This window comes from Etheostoma cragini, chromosome 9 (genome assembly GCF_013103735.1).
Source record: "Etheostoma cragini isolate CJK2018 chromosome 9, CSU_Ecrag_1.0, whole genome shotgun sequence".
Taxonomy (NCBI): domain Eukaryota; kingdom Metazoa; phylum Chordata; class Actinopteri; order Perciformes; family Percidae; genus Etheostoma; species Etheostoma cragini.
Genome location: NC_048415.1, coordinates 21,656,743 through 21,679,860, shown reverse-complemented (window position 1 = coordinate 21,679,860; position 23,118 = coordinate 21,656,743). Strand labels below are relative to the sequence as shown.

The following is a 23,118-nucleotide window of genomic DNA, read 5'->3' as shown; positions in this document are numbered from 1 at the left end:
TTTGGAAAAAGGCTGCAATGAAACAAAGAGTGAAAAATTTAAAGGGGTCTGAATACTTTCCGTACCCACTGTATGCTGTCAAGATTTACTGCCCAACATACCGTGCATGCTGCACACTTGACTGATGAAAACTGTGTTGCTGGTGGCCATCTACTGTTTTCTCTTTCTCGAGCTGCCCCTCTGTTGAACACAAATACAGTTCACTGTGGTGTCAAGCAGAGCTAATCAGTACTAATTGCAGTGATGAGACATACATATGGGCTGATCTGTGATAAATTACATTCCAAGTGGTCCATGTTGAAGGCCACGGTCTATTTTCAACTTACTGTGCTATTATTACTTTCCCACATTTCCCTTTATAAAGGTCACTCATCTCTTGGGCTTTCTGTGTCTTCTTTTGTTGTTCCTGCAGTGTGACTAGCACTGCATCGGTCTCCAGCTCCTTCCTCCAGGCTGGCCACATGCAGAAGCAAAAGAATCAAAAAGTATTTTTTTAACTAACTTAACTTAAACACAGACCATACAAATCTGGGGATGATACAATACAGTCAGCATCCAGTGGTGTAAAGAAACTAAGTATATTTAATCAAGTACTATACTTTAGTACAATTTTAGGTACTTTACATTACTTTACTGACATTGAGTCTTAACCCCCCACCCACCCCTAGCCACTACACTTTACATTAACCTACATCCTGGACTATGTACCTGCCCATTGCACATACATATTATATATTTTTCAGCCTTTTTTATCATGTTAAACAGCTGTTGTACACATTTGTTTTGTGCATTATTGTTTATTTCATATTCATGATTTATCTCTGCACCAACCACCCAGCCCAATCTATTCCAAGTGTAACTTACTTGGCAATGAATCATTTTCTGATTCTGATTGCTTGAGTAATTTCATTTTTATATTTTTATATTTTTATATTTTTATATTTTTATATTTTATATGTTACTTTATACTTCTAATACAAAACATTTCAAAAGGAAAATATGGTAGTTTTAACTCCACTACATTCATTTGATAAATTGAATTACTAGTTACTTTACAGATTAAAATTATTAATACAAAATAATATCAACAAACAAGATAGCAAATGTGGTTTTAATTTTAATTTGAGCTATATATAAATTAATTAAAATTAGCCCTGCATTTATCGGCTGCAACATGGAAATCATGTGTGCATCAATCTATCAGATTATAGATTATCATCCAACAATAATAGTAACTACTCTTTATGGCAACATCTTTATTATTTCACTTGAGTAAAGTTTGTCCTCTAGCATTTACATCTCTGTTGTTGCTCTCACTTTCTTCACACACACCAATTGAACACCCTATGTGGCTTAATTGAATTTCAAAACAATTAAACATATATTATCAATGACATTGATAACATTTTGCTTTACCACTTATTTCAAAGTAAACAATCTAATTTTAAACAGGAAAGAAGAACAGTTTAGAAAATGATATGAGATCTATTTCCTTTGGGGTATTCCAGTTTGAGGAGTGATATTAAAGAGTCAGTCACTCTACATAACAGATCACTGTCTCATTCCACAGGCTTATCATCAAAACATTAGTCATCACATTTACCTACGACACACTCAAAGTGAAGCACACCATCTGTTATGTAAATTGGCCAGCACAGTTATGGAAATGTTGTCCATAAAGAAATGTATTTTTCCATAACTGGTGTGTCATATATTTCAAACCATCAAATCTATCAGAATAAAATAGATTACTGACTGAGTAAACCACCAGTTTTTGCAAAATATCTGCCTTTGAGGAAGAGTATCCTGTATGCTGAGAAAGTTGGCAATTTAGCCGCAAACTTGTTTGAAGAAGATGCAAATCATTGAAAACTGTTCAGGAATATACACTTACATCAAAAAACAATAGGGCAAATCATTTTCCAAAACAGCAGGCAGTAAGCTATATTAGGCTTTGGACACACATACAAAGCTAGTCTAAATATAGAATTTAGAGACTTATTCTTTAAAGACCTGGTAATCTTACTTTGCTCTTTACTGGACCTCTTCCCTCTTCACTTGAAGTTAGAAGTGTCTCTAAATCTGAAATCAAGAATTACTGAAAAATATTTGCAACTGCAGAAAAAAAAAAACATTTTTGGTGTGATGTCTCTTGCATCCTTCTAGCTCTTGAGAGTGAAGCCACTCCTACACATTCTGAACGTCCTTGTCTATTGCACCCCAGAGCGACTTATGAAAGCTGGATACAGCCGTAAAATTGTAATACAGCTGTGTCACCATGAGGGGGAAGACTAACATAATTTATTTCTCATGAGCCTGTCTACTCTCTCTCAACAAGCATCTTTAATAAAGCAATATTTCTATTTGTAAATACTATTCAGTTTAAAATACTTATCAACCTCACATATCAACTGTCTCAGGATTGTCCACAAACCTCTTTCTGCTGTCACCCACATTCACTTTCTGTGGGGTACGTGTTAAGGGAGAGGGAGCCAACAACAGTAACACATTTCAAATTAGAAGTAAGTCAAATTATTGATTGCATTTGAAGCAAGAAGATTTACATCCAATCCCAGTAATTATGTTAACACATAAAGCAGACAATGCACAGGCATTTTAGTGATATCCCTGCAGCTGATATCCACCCCAGGTCTCAAAAGAAATAAAATCCTGAGTACTTCAACACTGGCGTTGGTACAATCTGTTCCATATCAGAAATGTTGATATTATTTCTGGTGGGCTGTGTAATGCATCCTGTCATTTGTTATCTCAGCTACTTATCGGGTTATGATGCACATTAATGGAAAGACAAGGTAATGAGCAGGTGTGTGCTCCATGACTAAACAGGGATTATTGTTGTTAATGAAAGGTAAACTGAATGTAGGCATATAACTCTCTGCAGATGTTTTCCAGTGGTGATTTATCTGAAAGGTTGTGGAGAAGGCCTTGTGAATCTGTCCCAATCAGGCATCCAAAGAGGACAATATAAAAACTATGTCCAAAGCATGTAATCTTTAAATGTATGTCTGCATGTCTGTATGTATGCATGTATAGACATGTACAGAAGAGTACAGAAAATGTGATTTACTTTGCATAAGCCACAATACAGTAATATGCAATAAAGAAGAAGATGCTGTCCACCCTTTGTTCCCCCACTGTTTAGATTCATCGGCAGAAGAAAAGACTAAACCCTATAAATATAATGAATAATAAAATATAAATCAAAACAAGGATGACGTGATTCATGATCCCACTGTGGTATTGGAGCTGACAGCTTCTGCCAGCTGACATGTCCCTAAAGAACGGCTCAAGCTTTTTGTCTCATCTCCAAGTAATACCGTGATGTGTCTGAAATTACTTTTGTTTTTTTTTAATTTTTTTTAAACCAATACAACGTTACAAATCTCTCTAGAGGCCAGTTTTCCTGGGAAATGAGGTAACCTATGTCGGCCATTTGTTTTCAAGTTTAGCAGGGCAAAATATTAAAGCTCGGATTAGCTTTAGTAAGCCAGTGGGTCTCACTATCACTGCAAGAATTCAGAATTATCTTTCAAACTGTGCCTTAGAAGATAGGTTCCCCTACATCTTTATATCATGGTGGAACATTTGCACCAAAAGAAAATACTGCATTCAATATTAACTAAAATCAACTGTTCACAGTACAGTTTACACAGTAACGTGAGTTATTTCAATTAGCTGGATACATAGTTAAAAGTAATTTACTCCTACCAGTGTATTGATGTGTGTATATTTTGTCCATAGCAATTCACCACCAATTGGCCAAGTGTCTCAGTTGGATAGTAAATGCCCTAAACATATTATTTATAAATCTTTACAATCATTTCCTGAAAAAACAAGCACGCCTGCCTTATTGCACAATCCAAATTTCCTTCAAAACTTGCCATTGTCAGCGTATTGCTTGCTAGCTCAAAGGTTTTTTGTTGTTTCCCCGATGGGAACATACAGCAGGTTGAGAACGGCAACACACAGAGCAGAAGGTGAGGAACATCCAGCGGCGCCATATTTGAGCCAATTATCCTGGAAATGCACCGTCGTTGATCCAGACTAGCCCTGTCATATTACATGTAGTTATGTGATCGATTGTTGATTCAAAAATAATGCTTTGAGCAGCTTTAATAAAGTTTTTAAAGAAATGTGTTTTCCTGTTATGACTGGAATAAAGCAGTTTTCCTTTAGAATAATGTAAAGCACATTTGCACATATAGGCTACATGAGTATATGCACATGAGTTTTGGCAATTTCCGGGGTGATTATATCTATGTAATAGCTTGTAGTTATAGTACACTTTTCACATATTGATTTCAATTGTAAAATTCACATGTAAAATCTTTGTCTCACAGAAAGACATTTATATATGTCACATATAATTTTAGAATGGTAAGTAGACCTTTTCTATTATTGGCTTGAAAAAAAACCGAGCCAACACGTAACCGATTTGTCTGGCACCTAAACATAACACATTTCGGCGGTTGCTATAGAAAAAAACGTTTAAAAGCCTCAAGATTTTTGTTAGAGACGCCCCAGCACGCCTGTAGTCAGCAGACTACCTAATCTATGTTTTTACACTGAGGTAACAAACTGTTACCCATTCTCGTTCTGTAATTGGTCAAAACGCTCCAGAAGTGATCAAACCAATATGAGCCTCACTTCGCTGCAGCCGACGGCACAACTCCATCTGCCGCGTCGCCGCGTCCACACTCACGGTGCTGCCGACTGAATTAGTTATGTTTAAGCCTGTATTTGAAACATTTCCAGTGTTAGTCCAAAAGGCGTTGCCTGGTACCGTGTGAAGTGTACGCCGAATTTCTTCCTTCAACAGCTTTTGTGAGATGTTCTTCATTTACCATGGCAAGGGGTCTGTTTCCATGGGGGTTGTTTAGAAAGCGTCTGTTCGTCCAGGTAAGCTTCTGGGAATCCCCCCTTTCCTCTGGTGTCCAAATGGGAATCTACCCAGGCTCAGTGTATGTAGGCTATAGGCTACCGCGCATGTTACTGGTAGATATAGCCTACTGTATGCGACGGTGCGACGTTAACTATTATAAGCTACATATCATTTGACCTTCATATTGTTTTAATATTCATTTCATATTTGGGTTCATTTGCAGGCGTTACAGTAGGCTTATAGGTGTTTCGGACTGAATCATAAAATCACTTAATGCTCGACGGCTCGACAGGAATCAACCCTCCTCCTGATTCACGTTGCTGTAGCAACCACGTCCATGATACATCTAGCTGTAGCCTATAGTCAAAATAAACTGTTTCAGAGGTTGGAAAACTTCATCATCACCTGACAATACATGCGACATTTAAGGTTTCCTTATCGTCCTTATGTGTTTTGTGGCATATTTGGGGTTTTCTGAACCACAGAAGAAGAAATGCTTTACCACCATTCACTTGGATAAAAAATTGAAAAACGTTTCATAAAAATATGAAATCATAAACTACTGACACGTGCTGCCCTGGTTATCCTGATCTTGTTGAAGAATATTAACAGCAGTGGCCCCTCGCCGCATCCATAACTATTCATTTTCAGTATTTTTGTCGGCCCCCCACATGAGGGCCCTGTAAGTATTGTATGTAACAAGTTCCCCCCACCCCAATTCCTACGCACCTGGGTAACAGTTCGATGTGAGTGAAATTAGGTGAAGCCCACAGTGGCATTCTGCATAAGTAAAATTAAACTCTGCTAGGGAAGGCCCTCAAGGATATGAGGAGGTCTCGGGATCCACAGAGTTAGATCATTTACAGAAAGTCAGCAACATTCTCTGGCTGACTCTGCACCATCACACTATTTCAACTGAATGTTTTCCTAACTGGATTTATCTTTGAGACCTTCGGCCACAGCCATTGGCTGCACAAATTTTGGTCGAACATAGTCTGATCTCATCTCAGCGGCGCGCGTGTGCTTCCTGCCTGTGTCCTTACATGTTAGAGACAAAAACTGTCAAGTGCGGTGATAGAGGGAGGAACAGCCGGTCTCAAGGGACAGCCACCAGCAACGCTCAGTTTTCTAGGCCACCACAGCCTTCCAGTGACAACTTAGGAGGTGTCATTCATTGATCCTTGGAGAGAAGCTATTTCCACTGAAATACTGAAACAGACAAGTCCTGTATCCTATCCAGATTATGTCTCATTTTATTTAAATCTTTAGCCAATGTTTTTGAATCAAATGCAGTTACTCCTTTCCTATTACAAAAACACAAACATGTTGGATTGAGCACAATTTTCCTGTTCATGGTTATTTCGCTCCACAAATGATAAAAAGATCATTTGTCTCTTCATGTGTAAGCAAGTAGTGCCAATTGATAACTTAGGTGTCCATAAATCAAGCTGATGCTGTATGACATCTGTAGTGACATTTATTGAGACAGAGTTTTGTTACATTAAGAGCGTTGCTTGTAAAAATGTACTGTATAGCTTATGAAATGCAATTTAATATTTTAACAAATTACCAAGTCATGTAGTTGTTTTCACTTCATTTTTCAATTACAATTTTAATAATATATGTACAATTTCCACATAAAAAAAATCTAAAAAAGACTAGAATTTTTTTTAGTTAAATTGTTACATAATCCCAAATGTTTCCAACAATTGTCAAACCCAGAAAATCTTCATCAAGGACACGACCCGTGTCATTTGGTCATCCTATCCCCTCTAGAACAGCTTGCCCCTTTGCGCATGCGTCTGCCCGAAGCTGTCATAAATTGAATTTTTAGCCAGTATGAAGACAAAATTTTTTCAACATACTAGAATTCTAGCATTTGTTAAACAGATGAGGGATTTTGACTACAGGCATGTAGATCAAAGGTTATCCAAGAAATAAGCTGAGGAAATGTTAGCAGCAGCTCGGCTCTAGCCCCTCCACCTACAGCGTTGGAGAAATACAATTTTTAACATTATTCATATAATGAATAATGAATGACATAATGAATGATAATTCAGCTCCCGGTAAAAACCCTTTGCATGATGAACACTGAAGAAATCCTAAGCGGGAGAAATTGACTGCAATAACAACAGAAATGTTTAAAGTAACCTATATTTAATAGGATTTTAAAATCACTTTTGTTTTTTACAAATAAGGGGGCCGGTTCTCCTGACAGGAAGCTGCAGACCTTGCAGGAATAACCTGTGCCTACATTTATTGTGTGTGAACTCCATGCTCTTGATGTTAGTTTTACAGCATTATAAAGTAATGTTCACATGTGTCAATGTCGCAGTATTGAGTCAGCATGGAAATGCGTGCCTTTCGCGTGTGTGTTGGGGTGGAGGTGGTGGTGTGTGGTGGTGTGTGTGTGTGTGTGTGTGTGTGTGTGTGTGTGTGTGTGTGTGTGTGTGTGGCAGGGGGTTGCCTGCTGTGTGGCCTGTGATGAGTCAGATCTTTCTAGTGTCTGTGCAGACATTCATTTTTCCTTCAGAGAATCTGTGACAAGTTGCGAGGCATGCTGGACTGCCACTGGCACATTACTATCTGCCCTCTTCTTTTTTACGCACATGGGGTATGGATGTTTTTTATATTTGTCAGTGATAGCAGGAAAACTCTTCATGAATATGCTGTTATTCAATCCTAGAGTCCCATCCATCTTTTGTTTCTGTGTTTTCATGTCTTTCTCGGCTCTGCACAGCAGCCCATTAACCGGCAACCTCTGAGGGATAGCTTTATAATCATACATAATGGATGAATGGTGTGCAGGCTGCAAAAATCAAGTGTCAGAACAGTAACGTGCTGCTCTTGATCAGCTTTTATCTCCTCTCTGCCTCAGTAGTTCAACATCAGGTAGCACTTTGTATCCGAACAGTACTTGAGTCTTTGTATGTAACAGAACATGAAATACACACAGGCTCCCTGACAGGGATGTAGGTGGGTGTAAAGGGAGGAGTTCAACCAGATCACGACAAACCGTTTCTTTCCACCCACCTCAGCACATGGCCACAGTCAGTGACGGACTAGCCATCTGGAATTTGGACACATGCCTGACATATGGGCCCATATGGGTCTATAGTTCCATTTGTCTTTGGTTAATTTTGAAAAGTTAATTTAATGCATGCAGCCACATACAGCATATTCAAGGTTGTACTGCGGCAAGGTGGGTGGAAAGATTCACCCAGAAGGTAGAGTTACAAATTGTCAGGCAAGGTTATTAACAAACATAGGTCCGTTTTGTTGCCATTGCCATGGCCGTTTTTTGATCCCAGTCCATCACTGGCCACAGTTCCCAGTCAGTCCCTAATTAATAGTTATCACCGCAGCCACAGTCAATATTACCTCATTAGCCATGTTTGTAACTCTCTCCCTTCAAAAAGCGTCAGTACGTAATCCCAAAGATAGAAATGCATCAGCCAGAGTTGAAAGGAAAGCCATAAACTATTGATTAGAAAAAGGCCAGCCATACATTTGCTTCCCCGTAGAGTGTTATTTCCGTAATGCGTTTGTTGTTGATGCATTTCACCTACGGAAAAATCAATCTGAGGTACTGGCAACGCTTGTGTGGTCACTGCTAATACATTTGTCGTGGGCCTTCACGGTCAAACTTGTAACTAAACCAATAAATAAATAAAGCCGCAGCAACCATATTTACATAGCATGAGTTAAATTGCTAGTCATTGATAATTGGATCATTTACTATTTCTGCAGGGTGTTATGGTGATATGTATGCACATTATATAGATGTCTGTCAATTAAGACCACTCTCATTAAATGGCGTATAACATGTACTGTATGTTTAACACGCCAATTTGGATGCCCTTATTGGCGTGTTATCAAGACGCATACTCACTTTTTAGCATGTTTATCAACGTTACATTACCTTGCAATGGCATGTGAATTTACTCTGTAGCGAGTAGTATGAAAGGGTGAAAATCTGTGTAGGGAGGTTGATAGGGGTGATGGATGGGTAAAACCCAGGACTTTCACCCAAGAGACTAGGGATCGTGTCCTGCGTGTCACATTTCCTAAAGTCCACCATCGCTTTCTTCTTGCGATAATATGCCAAGTGGTCATAACATGGCGAGTGGTGCTTATGTCTGTGTCCGCTGTATGCATTGTAGACATACACGCGGATAGTTCTAAATGCCTACAGATAACACACAACATTTGGCTTAAGAAAGTCAGCGTGTTTGTTTACGTGAAGACATGATGTCATGTTGGTCAATTAGACTTATTTAATATACAACTAAATCAGCAGTCAGAAATATTATGTAAAGATATAATGAAGTAGTAGTTAAACTGACGAGGTAATGGATGGTGGAAGGAGCACTTTGAGGAACTCCAAAATCCAGCTAACACAACCACTGTGGTAGAGGGAGAGCTGGAGGATGATGGGGGATTGTCGTCAATTTCTGTGGCGGAAGTCATTGAGGTAGGTAAACAGTGGCAACGCCCCAGGGATTGATGAGATCCTTCCAGAAATGCTGAAAGCTCTGGGTGTGGAGGGGCTGTCTTGGTTGACACGCCTCGTCAATGTTGACGAGGCGTGTCAACCAAGACAGCCCCTCCAGACACAGTGGCAGACCAGGGTGGTGGTTCCCGTCTCTAAAAAGGGAGACCACAGGGTGTGTGCCAATTACAGGGGTATCACACTTCTCAGCCTCCCTGGTAAAGTCTACTCCAAGCTGCTGGAATGGAGGGTTTGACCGATTGTCAGACCTCGGGTTGAAGAGGAACAATGTGGATTACGTCCTGATCGTGGAGCAACGGATCAGATCTTCATTCTCGCAAGGATCCTGGAGGGAGCCTGGGAGTATGACCAACTGGTCTACATGTGTTTTGTGAATCTGGAGAAGGCATATGACCGGATCCCCCAGGAGACCTTGTGGGAGGTGCAGCGGGTGTACGGGGTAAGGGGTCCCTTCTCAAGGCCATCCAATCTCTGTGACCAAAGCGAGAGCTGTGTCCATGTTCTCAGCAGTAAGTCAGACTTGTTTCAGGTGAGGGTTGGCCTCCGCCAGAGCTGTACTTTGTCACCAACCCTGTTTGGGGTATTTAGGACAGGATATCGAGGCATAGTTGGAGTGGGGAGGGTTTGCAGTTCTGTGGGCTGGGGATCTCATCGCTGCTTTTTGCAGATGATGTGGTTCTGATGTCATAATCGGCTTCTGACCTTCAGCACTCACTGGATCGGTTCGCAGCCGAGTGTGAAGCGGCTGGGATGAGGATCAGCACCTCTAAATCGGAGGTCATGGTTCTCAGCAGGAAACCGATGGAGTGCCTTCTTCAAGTAGGGAATGAGTCCTTACCCCACGTGAAGAAGTTCAAATATGTAGGTAGGTGAATAGGTGGAGGGATTATATCTCCAACCTGGCCTGGAAAACACCTCAGGATCCCCCAGTCGGAGCTGGTTGATGTAGCTCGGAAAAAGGAAGTTTGGGGTCCCCTGCTGTAGCTGCTGAAGCTGCGATCCGATACCGGATAAGTGGATGGATGGATAATGGAGTAGTGGTGTCCTGAGTAGAGGATGAAGTGGCATTCCCTCTCTGAGTGATGTAATCCATGCTTCTCTGTTATTTGTTTTGATGATCAAAACATTTCTTCAAATTTTGACTCCAGGATGAACTGATTAGATTTTGGTTGTCAAAGGTCGGGGTCTGTGTGAGCCACATTTTGAGCCTTAACTCTTCTAATGTGACAACATTTCACATTACAACATTTTTGTCTGAAATTGATGACATTTTACAAGACTGATGGATTAGGATTAGGAAAGGATTGTGGTTTGGGTTCAAAAAAGTATGTTTGAACTATTTGGTTAGGTTTGGGCAACAAAACTATTTGGTTAGGTTGTAAAAAATAACACCAAATGGGGATCCATATCTGATAGATGTGTTGATTGGAAATTGTATGCCAGTGGCGGTTCTACATTGAATCACACCCCGGGCGAGACCCTCTTTGAGCAGTCCAAAAGTTGGGGGGGATCTCCGAAAGATCTTTATCATGCATAAAAGTGAAAAACTCAGTGAGGCTCATGGTCCCCCGTTTCCCCCCTTGTCCGGACTGTTTCATTTGGGAGACAACTGTCCCCCACGACCCTTTTCCCTTATCACACATGCGTCTGTGCACAAGTACGTCTCGCTGCAGCGAGAAGCTTCTCTCTGTGCACACCACCCGCACACAACAGATCAGCTGCGGCGTGTATCCCGGACGCTTCAGCAAGCAGGGGTGCCTGCAGCTGTTGGGGGGGCCAAATTTGCCAATTCCCCACACAGTGAAATGACAGATAATAGAAAAGCGCTCTGTGGCGCAGAGGATTTTTTTTTTTTTAAGTGCTATACCGCCCCAATGTGTCATAAAAGATACTGCCCCGGGCGGATGTCTGCTTCGCCTGTGCCAAAAACCGCCACTGCTGTTTGTTAACACATTTACCAACTTTATATGGTGATAATGCTGTCCGTCTAAATTTGTGTTCCCAGCATGAGGAGCTGCCCCCAAGTGGCCACAAATTTGATTGATGCCGGTTTGAAGATACTTACATAGAATACATTAGAATGATCAGAATTAGCCTTCAAATACAATGTTTTGTGAAAATGTGTGTAACTACAGAGTGTTAACTCATGAAGCAGCATACTTATGTGCTTTTCCCTCAAAACAAGAGGATAATATAGCCTAACATGAGATTAACGACCACTGCATGGAGAGAAATTAGATTACAGAGTGACATATGAAAGCTGTCTGAAAGCTTGATTTCTATATTATCTGTGGTTTCAAAAGCAGAAAATGGATTGAAGATCCATTTAGAGACAGATACAAATGTAATCTCTGTCAATACTGAAAATAATTTCACATCTTGTGTTTCTAAGTTTGGTTTTTTATCCGGTTGAGTGTATAGGAAAAGAGCAAACCTCTTTGATTCAATCTATTTTGTTTTAAACTGTAAAGTTGTGTCAGAAATATCCCAGAAGATGGAGCACAGAAAGAAAAAGTAGAAGGGGGAGGGAGATAGAGAGACCTAAAGAAATAAAAGGAATTGGAACTGAACAGCGGCAAAATGTAGACTCAGGGGGAGTTCATCACTGTCAAGCACTGACGCAAGAATCATTAATTGTAGGTCTGCTAATATTTCTGTCATTTTTTAATGAATGCCACCATTGATGTAAGATGACTGTATTTATCAGCTGGGGAATTACAAGGAAAATCAAAAGACAAGGTATTGAGTCTGGAGTTGCCCTAAATGTTCCACTGTTCCAAATGTTCCAACAACATTTGCTGATAATTACTGGGTACCTTTTTAGAAGCAATTACATTAATGATGTACTCTTTGACACAACTCAGTTTGGAACTCATTTGTATTCCACTAACTGGCTTATTCCCTTACACATCGGCCAAATGACTTTATTGTAACATGAATCAAAAGATTTTAACATTGACTTTTGTAATCTCTAAAGGTTTTGATACTTTTGTAAGGTTGGCAGACCACATACAGAGCACTAGGGTCGGGCATTGTTTTAACTTTAACAATTCTGATTCTTCCTTTCAATTCCGGTTCTTATCGATTCTTAATTCTAATTCTTTGAGGGGTGGAGACGAAACGGGTCACATGTTTTTTTTACAGAGAAGAGGAAAATGTTATTTTGATTCAATGGTGATTTACAGTTTTGCCGGGCCTTTTTGACATTAAATTAAGCCACATTTTAGAGCGCTGCTTACTGTTATCCAGCTGCAACACAACAAGCGCCTGCAAGTACGGTGACTGCTACTAGGAAACCCAAACATGATCAGATTCAAAACCAAATTTTCCAAACAATTCCAATTAAAAGACTATTCCATTGAAATCATAATTTTGGAAACAATTTTAAATTGGAACTGGTTCTTGACGCCCAATCCTACTGAGCACAACAAGGTTGCACAACTAAATGCAAGTTGTAGAACACCAGTGATGTTCTGAGCACATCCCTAGACTTAACATTGCTTCTACGAATATGCTGGTTAATGCAAAGGGAACTGTTTTGCTACAATTTGTTTTCATGGTAAGGGCACGTTGTGCTGTTCACATGAAAGCAGGGACAAGCATGACTCCTTCCTCTCATTAATCTCCAATATGATGTATGGCATCTAAAAAATCCATGTTATCAGGCTGGCCCGAGATCACAGCGGCCAGTTTAATGCACTGAAACATACACTGCATATTATTTAATGAGTAGAAATCAGATGCAGTTTCCATTTAGAACACTGATATACCACTGAACCTTATATGAGCTCACTGAACCTTGATTTTTTTTTTTTCTCATGTATGTACTTTTCAAGCTTTAATTATTTAAAAAAATGTGTTACACTAAACTTTGAAATATGTTTTCAACAGGCCAAATTTTCCTACCTACACATGAAGTACTTCTTTTTTTCCTGGCTGGCAGTGTTTGTGGGGAGCTGGATAGTTTACGTTGAGTATTCGTCCTACACAGAGCTGTGTCGTGGGCAAGACTGCAAAAATTCAATAGTAAGTATTGTACTTCTTATATCATATTTCTAGACCCATCCAGGCCTTGGCTATAGATGCTCTATATTCTCTACTCCTGAGAATTTTCTCTTTCCAGTTCCCTTCATACACCCTACCGATATTTCCATTGTATTTTTCAGTGTGAAAAATACAGGAAAGGAGTCATTGATGGCTCGGCCTGCAGCAGCCTTTGCAAGAAAGACACACTTTACCTGGGGAAGTGCTTCACTGCCAAGCCTAACAGCCAGGTCAGTCATCATCTTCTTTTTTCATCAAACACTGCTCTCCAGTATGGTTGTTAACCTCAGGCCTACCCTGGTGATTTTAGGTGTATTCTGGAAGCTGGGGAGACCTGGAGGGAGTCATTAAGTGCCAGATGGAGGAGCCTCCTCATTATGATTTGGGAAGCGAGATGGAGCCCAGGAAGGAGGCTGTGGCCTTCAACAAGCCCACCAAGGGGACCTCTGTGGAAAGGTTTAGAGAGATGATCCTCAACCACCTAAAGGTCAGAAAGCCCTCAATAAAGTGTGTATTTTTATTTATTTATTTTATCTAACTTGGACACTATTTTCCCATGTATTGGTGTCTCATTAGTCTATATGGACAAAGTTTCATTTCTAGGATTGTTCATGTGGCGCCGGAAATTCTTAACTGCTCCTCAGATTTCTGCAGGGTAAATCCAGACAGCTAGCTAGACTATCTGTCCAATCTGAGTTTTCTGTTGCACGACTAAAACAACCTTTGAACGTACACCTTCCACCAAATCAAGTTTCAAGCTATTTTGCAGAGGCTCCACCCAAGATGATTGGGATTGGTATAAAGAAATGCCAATAAACCTGAGAATGTTTATCTCCCATCCCAGAATACTGTGTGGAGTAGCCAGACCCTCATGCACAGTGCTGCGTAGAAGGTCTGGCAATGCGAGACTAATGTCTAAGTGACATATATGAACAAGAATCTTTCAAATTAGTGTCAGTATTTGGAGAGAACTATTAAACAGGCAGCTGCCAACAGGGCTGCAATGTTATCATACAAGGGGAATCCGCATCATCAAATTTTGTTGACTAAAAGTTGTTTTTGCCACTGACTAATTCAGATTACTGTTCTAAGTGTCTGACAGCCTTATGGAAAGGATCCCTACAGATATACCTTTTACAATGTTTACAAGGTTGTACCCGGTTTCGCTGTCAACTGCAGTAGTCTTACTTTATACTGGACCAATGTCAAAGATTGTTGTTCCAGTCAGTCACTTAGACACAAATACAGGAAAATAGGTCCAGGTTGATGCTCTTTAAGCTCTAGATCAAACGAAGTCCAAAACAAAGTCTAAATTAAAGTTTTGTCCTAAAATGTTTATTTACAGGCTAAAGTGGGGGATCAGCCCAACCTTGCTGACCTGGCAACCCAAGTATTGTCTATAACCGATGCCAATAAAGATGGTCATATCTCACTGCCTGAGGCTCGCTCCACCTGGGCACTGCTGCAGCTCAATGAATTCCTGTTAGCATTAGTCCTGCAAGACAGAGAGCACACACCCAAGTTACTGGGCTTCTGTGGAGACTTGTATGTGATGGAGAAGGTGCCATATTCTCCACTGTACGGGATCAATCTACCCTGGATCATCGAGGTGTGGATTCCTGCTGGTCTGCGCCACAGCATGGACCAATGGTTCACCCCCTCCTGGCCACACAAGGCCAAGATCTCCATTGGACTCTTGGAACTGGTCGAGGATGTTTTCCATGGCACTTTCGGCAGCTTCCTCATGTGCGATGTGAGTGCCACAAGTTTTGGCTACAATGATCGGCATGACCTGAAAGTGATGGATGCACGATACATTGTTCCTGAAGCCATTTTCCAAGAAAACATGAGACAGAAACGCTGCGATGTGGACGAGGATTGTCTTTACGGTGCCGACTGCCTTACTTCCTGTGACCTCACTAAGCACCGTTGCACACCCGAGGTCACCAGGCCAAATTTAGCCAAAAGTTGTGAGGCACTCATGGACTACATTCTGAGAGGTGCCCCATCTGATATTAGGGAGGAGCTGGATAAGCAGCTGTATGCTTGCATTGCACTGAAAGGTTCAGCGGAACAGATGGAAATTGAGCACTCACTTATTCTAAACAATGTCAAGACTTTGCTATGGAAGAAAATTTCTCACACAAAAGATTCCTAATAAATGACAAGCTTTCAGAAGCACAAAGATTACTTTTTTAAATTAGTCTTAACAAGCATATGATTCCCCTTACCTTCATCTCAAATGTGTATTTATCTGGAAGACAAAAGGATTCACAAGGATCCAACAGATGTTTAGAGTAACATAAAACTGCTTTAAAAAAAAAAAAAAAAAAAAGGTCATTTAATAGTCATTGTTATATTAAAACACTTCAAAAAAGGGACAGAAACCAAAAGCCATCTTTGTTAGTCTGTCCATGATCCAACAGTCACCACCCTGGTTTGCTTGAAATAAAACCTGAATTTATACATTTACATAACCAACACATCAAAGTATTTAAAATAGGGTCTGCAGTTTGGCACTGCCGATTTCGTTTAACTAAGATTTTTCTCTTTTACGGAAAGGTGTCTCTGTACGGGTCCTTTCCATAATGTCAGACGCCCAGCTTCCTCACTCAGTACTGGATCATTTAATTCTTTGGTTTACATTGGTCACCAAAGCATGTCAAACCAAATCGAGTCCAGGTGGAAAAATACCACTATTACCCTTCAACTTTGATTTACCTTAACGCTCTGATTCAACTTCCTCAGACAAATGAAGTTTGTTTAGAAGGGATGTTTGCAGAAATTATTTCACTGCACAAGTAATTTTTTATGATAATCAAATCAGCCTATAGACAATTTTAACTATTGAGGTTTAACTACACAAAACTACTCTATAAAAATCCTAAAGGTTAAATAATTGAAGGTGATAAAGAGACAATGCCAAAGGAAACATTAAGTACAATATATGAATAAGTACTCAAGGAAATTACTCTTTTTCAATAGATTTATTAGAACAAATTTCCACAGGGAGCAGCACCTCAATCGGCATCCTCCTGTTCCTGAGCCCGGAGGAAGCTGGCCTTCTTCTGGGCGACACGGTCTTTCCTCTGGGCCAGAGAGAGCTTGGCACGGTTCCACCTAGGTCACAAAACAATCTAAATTAATATTTTCAGTCTTTTTGTACCTTCCATACATCTCAATAGGCTTAACATGCATTTCAAATTGTTGCTTGGGTTGCCATGTTCGTTTGACCAGTCAACGCTCAGACTGCGTGGCTACAACCCACATTCTTAAATGAATATTTAACTCCAGAAAACTTGTTTGAGACCTTCAAATAAACCTAAAAATGATTTTAAAACATCAGCATCTCTCACCTCTTCTTCTTGACTTCTTTGGGAGGCTTCTTTTCATGGACAGGGTTCTCACGAATGGAAGCATGAGCCTTTTTGTACATCTCCTCGATCTAAAAGAAATTGACCGGTCAAACTTGGGTTCAAAAGTTTATATCCCATCAGTTTTCAGGTAAAACTTTAGTTTCGTGACCTGTCAAGACTTAATTTGAAGTTTGAGGGGGAAAAAAAGAAGGTAAATTGCAATACGTGGCAGAACATCAAAATAGGTTTAAAAATCACATTAGTATTGTATGGTGATTCCCACAGAGCCACTGTGGCTGGTGGGCAAAAAAATGTGAATTTCCCACCCTGATCACAACCAATCAAAATCCCATCCGGTTTGAAAAGTCAATGGAGCAAATGTTTTTCCTTTTATGTCGTAATAAATAGGACAGTGATTATTGTTTTTCTGCTTTTGGGATAGAGATGTCTTAACAGCCTAGGTATATTTAAATTTAGAAGAAGCCTTGAGCACTCAGAAGTTCCTACAAATCATCAAAGTGCTCTTTTGAAGGTAACACAAAAGTTCAAAAGAGAAGGGCCAAGGCACTCTTCTTGCATGGTTTAGCAGTTAGGTTATAATACCTCTTTGGTTTAGGCATTCACACCTCATCCCTTTGTCTGCTGGAAATCACCATTTATCCATATCGGTTGCGTAGTTCTAACTAACTAGTTCTAGATCATCTCAACCCAAAAAAATTGCACCCACCCAAATCTCACCCAGAATGTTTTTTTCAAATAAATCTCTGTTTGGTACTGCCAATTTGTTTTGTTGAGGTTAAAAAAAAAAAAAAAAAAAAAAAAAAAAAAAAACTGGCAGAGAATCATGCCATCAATTCTAAGCAAAAAATGAAATAAATCGTGATTCATATTTTTCCCCTGAATGGTGCAGTTCTACTCAAACCATCAAATGTTTTAAAAGTCAAGAATGTAAAGATACCACCTAACAGTGTTTGTACGGTGTTATACAGTTTTGACAGCCAATTTAACAATGCACAAAGAGAACTTGCCGAATCAGGGGCGATTCCATTCTTGATGAAGCGGGAGAATTGCTTTTTGTAAGCGTCCTCGTCCTCTTCCATCAAGTAGCTCATGTATTCTGACACATTGATGCCCATGATGTGCTTGCGGTGAACCTCAGCGTTGAACTCCTTGCTCTCTGTATCATACCCAGGGAAGCGCTTGGTGCTGTGGGTGAAGGAAAAAAAATAAAAATACAAAAAAGTTGATTCCCAGCAGGTTTAGTGAAATGTTTTGGCTTACATTACAATAGTCAAAATGTCCAAGCAGAACAGCCAGACACTTTGTCAAGGCATAATTCCAAGGGACAGTAAAAGCAGCACTGCATTATGACATCATTTCTTACTTGTAAATAATCAAAACATCTTTACATAAATTTCCATATGGGCCCATCCACACCTGTGTTACAGCTCACTCATTGGATTCAAGCACACCCTTTGAACGTTCTTACTCAGGAATGCAAGCAAACTTTACAAACTACATTTACACGTAGACTATAAACTTTAATATCCACACAAGCCAGACCACCTCCACAAGAGGCCAGGCAGTTCCGCTGCACTCCATACTGTATCTCAGGTACAGAATGCATTTTAATGCTAGGCAGTAACAGGGAGCTCCAGCTATATGCATCTTACTAACTAAACTATCGGCATTCAGGTGAGCCTGGGCCGCTGCTCCCTAAATGTTCAGCTCCATGTGTGAGCCCAGCCGGTCATAAAGAAAACTCCCAGCAAACGAGTGGGTGTGTTGATGATGGGCCATCAGCCAGCTGCTACCACCGAAGGTAAACAAACAACGTGGGTGAAGAAGATGTCATAAAGACGACAACGAAAACATCTAACTGAAGACGAGAGACCATTAGATTCTGAAACTTCTGCAAGAGCTGACGAAAGTCAGACAATTCACAGAACGGCAAGTGACTCATTTGACCAACTTGCTGAAGTCTTTGTAACTAGTGTCAACCACGTCATGCTGTCTCGCTCCAGGCCAAAGAAGAGAGGTCAATGGTTCCTATGATGCTGTGGCTTTGACCCCCTTGTCTGTCGGAATGGGGTATAAGCTAATAAACAGCCTTTAATGTAGTTTCTTGAAAGCCATTTTTAGATACTTCATGTTTAAAAAAATGAATAAAAAAAACTCTTCAGCAATTTTTGCCAGAAAAGCAACTAGTTTGCAGTTAAGTAAATTGCAACCCAAATCCAATGTTAACACTTTCTACCCCCTGCTGAAAAACAATGCCTAGATGAACATTGCATATCAAAAAAAAGATGGCAACTGATTCAGGAGAAACAGTGGACCTGAATCAGTCCTTTTCCCACCTCCTCTCCTTTCTACTGCCTCTTATATATGCATGCTTTAACTCCTTTAACTATGGTTGTTTTAATCAAGTGTCATTAATGTAATGCAGCCTTCATAAACTAACACCTTTTTCCTTAACGTAGACAGCCAAAATATCTATTCTTAAATTCTCAAAGAAAGTACCAAAAAACAATGACCGTTTCTATCATTTAAGACGTAAACACTGCATCTATGATTTACAGACTTGAATACAGTAAAGCTCTAGAAATGTTGGGGCTTTCACCAGTCTGGCTGATACAAGGACCAAAAATCATTTAGGAACGAAACCTTACTTTTCTTACATAGCCTACATTGCAATGCACAGCATTAAATCCAACATTTGTGACAGAGGGGGACAAGTTACCTGTGTGGGATGGACAGGCCACCATCCACAGCCCCCTTAATGGCACCGAACACCTTATTGCCTGTGGTGGTTCTAGCAAGCCCAGCGTCCAGGTAGCAGGTGAAAGCGCCTGGCTGACCATCAATGCTCTCCACGTTGAACTCATCACCCGTCACCTCCACCTGGCCTTCATACACCTTATCCAGGCCAAACTTGTTCAGAAGCTGAGGACAGAAATTAGCAAGAGATACCAGATTAACGTCCGGTTCACCAGCCAACTTTTTTCTTTCCACAAGATTTATTTCACAATGACCCCGTTTTAAGCTGAGAACTCTTGAAAATTTAAACCTGGAATAAACTAAGGGCGTTCACCATTAATCTGAATCGCAATTTGAGGTCAATATGAAGCAGATGACTCTTATGTAAAAAAAAAAGTTTATACGTACTCTACGGGCCAGGAGCAGACCAGTGCAGTAGGCTGCTGCGTAGTTTGTCAAGCCAACGGAGACCCCGTATTTTGGCAGCTCGTGCGAGTAGGCTGCACACACGATCATATCACCCTCAATCTTGGCATAGGCAATCTGCAACACAATCACAAGTAATCAGGAATTTACTACAAATTCATACGGTGATATGGACTGCAAAAGACTTGACCATTTTGTACACAAGATAGAAGTTACCTTTCAACATGAAGCAAAGCAGTTTGGGTTAGCATTCCAGGATGTGACCAAAACACCCAACAATAATTGAAAAAGTGGGATTTGACCATGTTTATTTTGATTGTTCAAGTTAGTTAGAATAGGCCATATAGAATTTATTTCATACAATTACCTCATTGAGGTTACATTGGAAGTGCAACAGTCCACAAAAACATATCCTTGTCTCTTCAAAGACGCTGACAGATAAAACTTAGCCCTGTCCCTCTGAATAAAAAGGTCATTCGGTGTGCGCTCACCTGGCAGCAGATGTCCCTGTTAGAGAAACGGACAATCATCCGGTACTTGGGGGTGTTGTACTTATTCTTGTCTTGTACAACAAGGCGTTTGCGAGCAAAGAAGTCGGTCTTTCCCTCTAGAAGAAACACAAAGTTAGTTAAAAATTATACTTCGGCATTAGGTGGGAAAGTGATCGTCAGAAGATGTCTCACCTCTCCTCCTCCTGAATTTGACCTGGTACCTCTTGAAGTAGGCCTTGTTCTTAACCACTTTAACAAAACCCTGCAAGATGACATGCATTGAATTAGCATCAGGGTAAAAAAACAGTCAAAATCTTCAAGTTAGTTTAATACGTTGCTGTCCCCAAATGCTGTCACTATCATCATGTTACGTTGCAGTTAGACTATGCTAACAGTAGCCAGCTAGGCAAACAAGCCAATAGTAAGGTGCATAAAAGGGAAATTTGAGGGACGTAAATTAAGAGACCCAATGGTCACATAAGAGGAAAATTATCAAGAAAAACAGTCTAAAGGAAAAAAGGAAGCAGTGAGTTTGTGAGGGTAGCCATTAGGCCACGTTTAAGCAGACCAAGGTAAGCATTAGCATGACTCAATCTATCTTCATCTATACATCAGCAGCATGTTTTCAAATGTCTGACACCTCACAGCACATATTGTATGTCTTAAGTATGCATGTAGACACATATTGGGACAAATTACAAACCATTTTGCAGTCTTTTTGTCTCCTTTTAAAGGAGCCCGGAGCCAAAGACTGGGGCTTGACTCCGCTGCACTGGAAAAAGGAAGATTCTCGTGCGCATGCTCTGTAAATACCGAATCACAGGATGAAGCGCAGAGACGCCATGCTGCAGTGGTTTTACCACTCTGCCCCCTATCGAGCTGGGGCGGCCATTTACCCGAACAACAGCGCTTTTCCATCTTCCTTTAACCAGGAAAAAGTCTAACTGAGACTTTAATCAAGGTCTCCCCTGTTAGTCATATTACCATTTTTAGACACGTTCTCGTATGTTTGGCTCTTTCTGTTCTCACTTTCGTACATCCACCTATTTAATTGAAAAGACAACATGTTACGCTCATTAATGTATGATCCCTTCTTAATTATAACCTTCAATCCACGCATTATTAACGTTTTCATAGCCTATAGCTTAAAAATAACGGGGTCAGAATGTGTCAGGGGTTTTCAAATAAATAGCTAACTCAATTATAACTTCATTCAAATTTTAAACTGATCCTTTGTTTAAGCATTTTCAATAGCCTAAATCAATTATTGTAGTTTCTTACCACTGTTTTGATGTCTTCCAGTCAGATTTTTTTTACCACACCACAGTCTTGAGACTGCTTTTGCTAAGGTATTTGATAGAATCCACTTAAATATACTGTAGACAGTGGCAAAATTGCAATATTAGTATTATATATAATTATATTACAGAGCTGCATTTGACACGGTCAACCACAATATTGTATTAAACCAAATGGAAAACTGGGCTGGACTTTCTGGCACAGTACTAAACTGGTTTGAATAAGAACTAGGACTACTTTGTGTCTATAGGTAATTACACAGTGAACAAATATGCAAATGACACATAACAATTTCACTGTGTCTATGGTCCAATACAAACAAATGCATTCAACGGATCAAAGATTGGATGTGGCATAACTGTCTTTAATTAAACAAAGACAAAGCTAAAGTAATTGTTTTTTGAGCCAATGAGGAACAATTAAAAGTCAACTCTCAGATTAAACTTGTTTCATTTCATACCTATCTGATACTACTTTAGTTTTTTAAATATCTTATAGATTTATATATATGTATATATCCAGGTCTCTCATTCCCTCACTACCTCACACCAAGTTCCTAGGGCAAAAACAAAAATTAAGACACATTTAGCCCAATTATGCCCCTATTGTGTGCATAATTGCTATGATGCCACTTAAATTAATTAATTGATTGAGTTCTTAACGATAAGCCTTTTTCATGAGGGTAATTGTGACAGTAGGAAAACAAGTACAAAAATAAATCAAATAATCCGGGTAATTGATTTGTAATATTGTCTACAAATAGCTGGATATCCACAGACATCAAAGGGACGGTTACCATGGTTAAATGGAATGGCAAAATATCTGACAATTAACTTAGTGTCTTTTCAATTTGTTGTTTAGCATTCCATAACTGCTTTTTTTCAGACAACACTGACTCTTTTAACTGCTCATAGTCCTTCTGCTTCTCCTTCTTTAGCAGCATTTTTGCGTACTTACTTTCAGCTCCTACCATTTACACCACACTTTTGGAAGAACATGCAGTCGCTAATATTAATTATTAAATCATAGAGTTTGCTAAAGCTTCAGATGTCATCATGCTCAGTCAGGTATTGCAGTAGCAGAGATTTACCATTTCAGGAGAGGTGAATCATGTACTTCTGCATCAGAAACAGAGTATTTAACCATTAAGTTAAGGGGTTGTTGGCCTAAAAAACGTTGAAGGATATGTGTGAATGCAAACAATACCAGTCACAGTTATTGAGTTGAGTTATTGAGTGTAATATGTCAAGTATCTGATGCCAGATAATGGTTTTTACATAGCTAACTCAACACACAGCTTCTGCAACACATCATCAAGATGGAATTATT

At 39.9% G+C, this 23,118-nt stretch overlaps 2 protein-coding genes across 2 annotated transcripts; one reads left to right on the top strand and one right to left on the bottom strand.

Annotated features, from left to right (window-relative positions):
- Positions 1 to 4,543: 4,543 nt before the first annotated feature.
- On the top strand, positions 4,544 to 16,521 carry LOC117951052 (divergent protein kinase domain 1A-like). The gene is made up of 5 exons (XM_034882548.1): positions 4,544 to 4,920; positions 13,308 to 13,442; positions 13,583 to 13,690; positions 13,771 to 13,947; positions 14,806 to 16,521. Exons 1-5 carry the CDS (start codon positions 4,867 to 4,869, stop codon positions 15,616 to 15,618), a joined length of 1,287 nt encoding a protein of 428 aa, XP_034738439.1. The 5' UTR covers positions 4,544 to 4,866; the 3' UTR covers positions 15,619 to 16,521.
- Positions 16,433 to 21,404, bottom strand: LOC117951055 (60S ribosomal protein L5). The gene is made up of 8 exons (XM_034882552.1): positions 21,194 to 21,404; positions 20,683 to 20,752; positions 20,491 to 20,606; positions 19,982 to 20,116; positions 19,557 to 19,759; positions 17,845 to 18,022; positions 16,817 to 16,905; positions 16,433 to 16,580 (listed from the first exon to the last, which is right to left on the bottom strand). Exons 1-8 carry the CDS (start codon positions 21,194 to 21,196, stop codon positions 16,481 to 16,483), a joined length of 894 nt encoding a protein of 297 aa, XP_034738443.1. The 5' UTR covers positions 21,197 to 21,404; the 3' UTR covers positions 16,433 to 16,480.
- Positions 21,405 to 23,118: the final 1,714 nt, after the last annotated feature.

Bases quoted from the DNA above. Each gene is read 5' to 3' on its own strand.
- LOC117951052 (XM_034882548.1), top strand. From the start codon at position 4,867: ATGGCAAGGGGTCTGTTTCCATGGGGGTTGTTTAGAAAGCGTCTGTTC. The intron at 4,921-13,307 runs GTAAGCTTCTGG...TGTTTTCAACAG, and splicing joins GAAAGCGTCTGTTCGTCCAG to GCCAAATTTTCCTACCTACA. The intron at 13,691-13,770 runs GTCAGTCATCAT...TGGTGATTTTAG, and splicing joins CTGCCAAGCCTAACAGCCAG to GTGTATTCTGGAAGCTGGGG.
- LOC117951055 (XM_034882552.1), bottom strand. The intron at 20,117-20,490 runs GTGAGCGCACAC...ATTGTGTTGCAG, and splicing joins ACAGGGACATCTGCTGCCAG to ATTGCCTATGCCAAGATTGA. The intron at 16,581-16,816 runs GTGAGAGATGCT...TTTGTGACCTAG, and splicing joins AAAGAAGTCAAGAAGAAGAG to GTGGAACCGTGCCAAGCTCT.